The sequence below is a fragment of the Quercus robur genome, chromosome 8, assembly GCF_932294415.1.
Source record: "Quercus robur chromosome 8, dhQueRobu3.1, whole genome shotgun sequence".
NCBI classification, from domain to species: domain Eukaryota; kingdom Viridiplantae; phylum Streptophyta; class Magnoliopsida; order Fagales; family Fagaceae; genus Quercus; species Quercus robur.
In genome coordinates, this window is record NC_065541.1 from 45,807,034 (window position 1) to 45,811,987 (window position 4,954).

At 37.5% G+C, this 4,954-nt stretch overlaps 1 protein-coding gene across 1 annotated transcript; it reads left to right on the forward strand.

The window, feature by feature from the left end:
- Positions 1-805: 805 nt before the first annotated feature.
- LOC126696364 (uncharacterized) lies at positions 806-2,037 on the forward strand. The gene is made up of 2 exons (XM_050393120.1): positions 806-889; positions 1,165-2,037. The coding sequence occupies exons 1-2, from the start codon at positions 806-808 to the stop codon at positions 2,035-2,037; spliced, it is 957 nt and encodes a 318-aa protein (XP_050249077.1).
- The last annotated feature ends 2,917 nt before the right edge of the window (positions 2,038-4,954 follow it).

The window sequence follows — 4,954 nt, forward strand, 5'->3', positions numbered from 1 at the left end:
GCATATTTTTTATATTATATGTTTATTTTGATCGTCCCCCACCAAAAAAAACTCGACTGTCCACATAATATGTATTAGGCTAAAACTTATTATGCACGTTTGTATATACACACGTGTGTAACAAACAGTACTCTATGTATTCTGTGCTTTGGTGGTCAGATGCATGAAAAAGAAAAGGTGGAGAGTGATTAGGAAAAAAAAGAAAAAAAGAATTGGTCAAGACTGTCCAGTTTGTGGCCGCTTCTATATGGTACCAGTTGTTGTTTCATTGAATTTGCTTCATTAATAGGCTCACGATTCAACTTTGACCGTTATGGGCTGGTACCAAGATTGAGTCCTAGACAGGCAGACCCAATTTTAACTGCGGGTACAGTAACAATGAAAATGGCTCCTTCTTTAGTGAGATTATATGAACAAATGCCTGAACCAAAATATGTTATTGCAATGGGAGCATGTACAATTACAGGGGGTATGTTCAGTACCGCTTCTTATACTACAATTCTGGAAAATGTCAATGTTCCAATCTCTCAAACACAATTTCAAAGAGTTGATCTTGATTCTTTGGATTATGATCCTGGAATATGAAAACAAATATGGGAATATCATGTTAATCAACGTGATGGAATTTGACGGGCTTACATTAAAAAAGGTCTGCACCAACCTCCTCTAAAGACATACAAAAAAAGTGGAAAGCACAATCATAGCTTTCAAGCTTCTTGGTTTGGATATAATTCAACATGGCTTGAATATTCTCTTACAACAAATGCAGCTTATTGTTTACCCTACTTTGTCTTTCATAATCCAAATGGAGTTGTGGGACAAAAAACATTCATTGTTGGTGGATTTAGAAATTGAAAAAAGGTTGGGGGCAAATATTGTTATTTTCAAGGTAATATAGGAAAAAATCCTAACTCGGCTCATAGACTTGCCAAGCAAATGTGTAAGGATTTGATGAACCAATGGCAGCATTTACAAAGGGTAGTTGATCATTTCACTACTGAACAAATTGCAAATAATCAGTTGCAACTGAAGGCCTCAGTTTTTATTATCTGATATCTTGCCTTTCAAGCTATAGCTTTTAGAGGTCAAGATGAAAGTTTTAATTCATTAAATCGTGGGAACTTTTTTGAATCATTGGGTATTGTGACTTTTTGGAATGAGAAGGTTGCTGAAATAATAGAAAAAGTTCCCAAAAATGCAACCTACACATCACTTAGGATTCAAAAGGAAATTCTTCATGTTTTCTTAGCCAAAGTGAAGAAGGTCATTCGGGAAGAAATTGGTGATGCAAAGTTTTGCATAATGGTTGATGAAGCTCGTGATGAGTCCATGAAAGAGCAAATGGCTGTGGTTTTTAGATATGTTGATGCAGAAGGCTTTGTGAAAGAACGTTTTTTTGGGCTTATTCATGTTGTTGACACTGCAGCTTCGACTCTAAAGAAGGGGATATATTCTTTCTTATCTCAACATTGCTTAGATATACAAAATAGTCGAGGGCAAGGATATGATGGAGCAAGCAACATGCGAGGTATGTGGAATGGATTACAAGTTTTGATTTTGAATGATTGCCCATATGCTTACTACATCCATTGTTTTGCACATCGCTTACAATTGGCATTAGTAAAAACATCAAAACAAGTTGTCTCCATTAGTCACTTTTTTCTTAAATTGTTTTTTCTGATCAAAATTGTTAATGCTTCATGCAAGCGCAATGAGCAATTGAAAGTTGTCAATGCTAACGAAATAACATGTTTGATTGATCTTGAAGAGCTTGAGACTGGAACTGGACTTAATCAAATTGGCACTTTACAACGACCTGTAGAAACACGTTGGAGTTCACATTTTAGATCAGTTTCTAGGTTATTAAGGATGTTTACTTCAAATGTTGAAGTTTTACAAAATATAATTGATGATGCAATTGATGGAGAATATCAGGCAGAAGCAGAGTCGGCTTATGATGGTTTAACTTCATTTGAATTTGTCTTCATCTTGCATCTTGAGAAAGAAACTACGGAGATCACTGGTAAACTTTGTTAAGCTTTGCAAAGCCAATCTCAAGACATTTTAAATGCCATGCATTTAGTTTCATCTACTAAAGCACTTATCCAAAAATTTAGAGATGATGGATGGGATGGCTTACTCACCACTATGATATCATTTTGTGAGAAGCATTGCATTGATGTCCTAGATATGAATGCTTGTTATGTTGCAAGGCGAGGTCGAGCTCATAATCAGCAAGATAACGTTACAATTGAGCATCATTATCGAGTAAATATTTTTTATGCTACAATAGATTCTCAACTACAGGAACTAAATTATAGGTTTAATGAAGATGCAATGGAGTTACTTAGACTTAGCTTAGCTTTAGAACCTTGAGAGGCATTAAAATCTTTCAAAAGTAGTGATCTTTGTTTGTTGGTAAAGAATTTCTATCCACAAGATTTCACAGATTATGACAAACAAGTGTTGGAGAAGGAGCTTTATCATTTTGAACATAATGTAGTTTAGGATCCAGAGTTCAAAAAATTGAAAAGTTTATCTGAGTTGTGTCAATGGTTAGTGAGAACTGGAAATTCAGAACACTATAAACTTTGTTTATAAAATGGTGAGATTTGTGCTTACTCTTCCAGTTTCTACTGCTACTACAGAGAGAACATTTTCAGCTATGAAAGTTATCAAAACTAACCTTCGAAACAAAATGGAAAATGATTTTTTGATGGACTCTTTGATGTTATACATTGAAAGGATATAGCTTCAACATTTAGTTTGGATTCAATCGTAGATGATTTTGAAGATTTGAAAGAGCGTTGAGTTCCCTTTTCATAGATAATTGTATTAAGAAACAATAGTGTTTCATGTCTTTTGTTTTTGTTGGTAGATGATTGTATCTTAATATATTAAGAAACAATGATTTTTGGGTATTTGTCTTGGTTGATAGTTTATTAATACTAAATGGATGCGTATTTGAATTTTTTTTTTTTCGCTTATCTCCGTCCCCTCCCCCTAGCTTGAAATCCTAGGTCCATCCTTGCATGAACGCCATCACCAAGCCACCATGGTCAGACCCACCGTCACAAGCCCCACTGCAAGCCACCGTCACAGGCCACCGCAAGCCACCTGACCAAGCCCAGTTGTTCTTCTCGTCTTCTCTGTGGATCATGGCTCTGTCACGGTTTGTGGGTGCATCAAGTTCGGTGTGGGTCGTGGCTCTCTCAAGCCCGATATGGGTTGTGGGTTGTGGGTCTCTCAAGTTCGGCGTGGGTTTGATGAGTTTATGGCTCTCTCAAGTCCATCGTGGCTCCCTCAAGTCTGGTGGCGTTGGTTGGGATTTGAATCGATGTGGATCATGGCGGGTCGTGGTGGATTGTGGTGGCTCTGGGGCTGAGGATCGTGGTGGATCGGCGTGCAGACCGCAGTGGTGGAGGTGTGGAGATCAGTTTTTTTTTTTTTTTTGGTGATTATGTGGTGGCTATTTCTTGTGGATGTGGCTGTTGTTGGGGGTTTTTGGAGGCTTAAATTTTGTTTTGTTTTGTTTTTTTTTTCCTCTGTGGTGACTATTTCTTGTGGCTATGGTTGGTGGTGGATTTGGTGATCTTAGTTGTGGGTTTTCTTGTGGATGTGGTTTGCTAGGTTTGACCTGAGTTGTGGGTTTGGTTATTTTTTGTAGGTTTTTTCCGTGGGTGCAGTAGTGGTGGGGTGGTGGGGTCTGGATGGTGGTTGTGTGGGGTATTAGGTTTGTTCACGGCAGTGAGAGAGAGGGGAGGAAGAGAGACAGAAATTAGAGAAATGAGATATATTATTTTGGGAAATATATTTTATTGTGTAGATGTATTATTTTAGTGAGTAGAATAGGAAAATAAAAGTTGGGATGTTAGGAGTGTTGTAAAATGGTATGGTATAATTGATAAAGTAGCTTTTTGAGATGGTAAAATAGAATAGGATGACATTTCCAGTTGCGAATGCTCTTAGCTACTTCCGCTCTTCTCTTCAATTATTTCTATTTTACACTTCTCATCTCTCACTCACATATCTCTTCTTCTTCTTCTTTTCTTTTTTAATTCACATATCAAAATGAAACTCACACAATGGGCTTTAATATACTTAAGACATGGGCTTAAATTTTAAAAGAAGTATTTTAAATCTCTATCATATATATAATAATAATAATAATAATTGTAGGTGCTCGAGGACCGAGGATGAAGTTGAAGAGTTGCAACATTGGTGTGGGAATGCCACAGGCCATGGGCTCGAGGAGGAAGGTCACCCGAGGAGAGGAAGGGATGAGTTAAAGTACTCTGAGGCATTCCAAGTGGGAATGAGGATCTAAAGAGAAAAAGTCAGTGGTCATAGGGGAAATTTCTAATTTTGAGTAGCTTGTCACCTCCGTATTAAATGGTGGGCAACAGCTTTATCAGCTGCATTGATGAGGAAATGACCTGAACAGAGTAAGTCACAGCTAAGCAAACTCCTTCCACCACCTTCTTCAAAGGTAGAAAGAGACAAGTGTCATGAGAGAAAGCTAGTTAGGTAGGGATGGATGGTTGAGATGTGAAGAATGGAGGAGTATATAAGAAAGGAGGGGTTTACAAAAAAGGGGGATCTAAAGACAAGTATCAAAAGACAAAGAAAGAAACAAGAAGAACACTCAGAGAATCCAGAGAGAGAAGAGTGAATAGTAATAATTCTTATGTAAATGTGGTCTCCTCGGGCCTATCAATATTAAGAAAGTGGTTCACCCCCTTAATCAGATTAGCATTTTTTTTCTTATTTTTCTCCTCGAGCGGAGTCCCCCTTTGGTTGTTTGTTTCCCTCTCTTATAAATTCATTGTCTAAGGTCATGGTTGGACCAACCCACCCATAATTCTTAGTGGGCTTAGGCTGCTGGTTCGTTTGGTCCCTACAATAATAATAATAATAATTGTAGGGATGATAAGCCTAGTAGTATATATTGGGC

What these genes read in the sequence shown, in the direction of transcription:
- LOC126696364 (XM_050393120.1), top strand. Translation starts at nt 806, where the DNA reads ATGGAGTTGTGGGACAAAAAACATTCATTGTTGGTGGATTTAGAAATT. An exon ending in CAAATATTGTTATTTTCAAG is followed by an intron (nt 890 to 1,164) that starts GTAATATAGGAA and finishes TGGAATGAGAAG; the next exon opens with GTTGCTGAAATAATAGAAAA.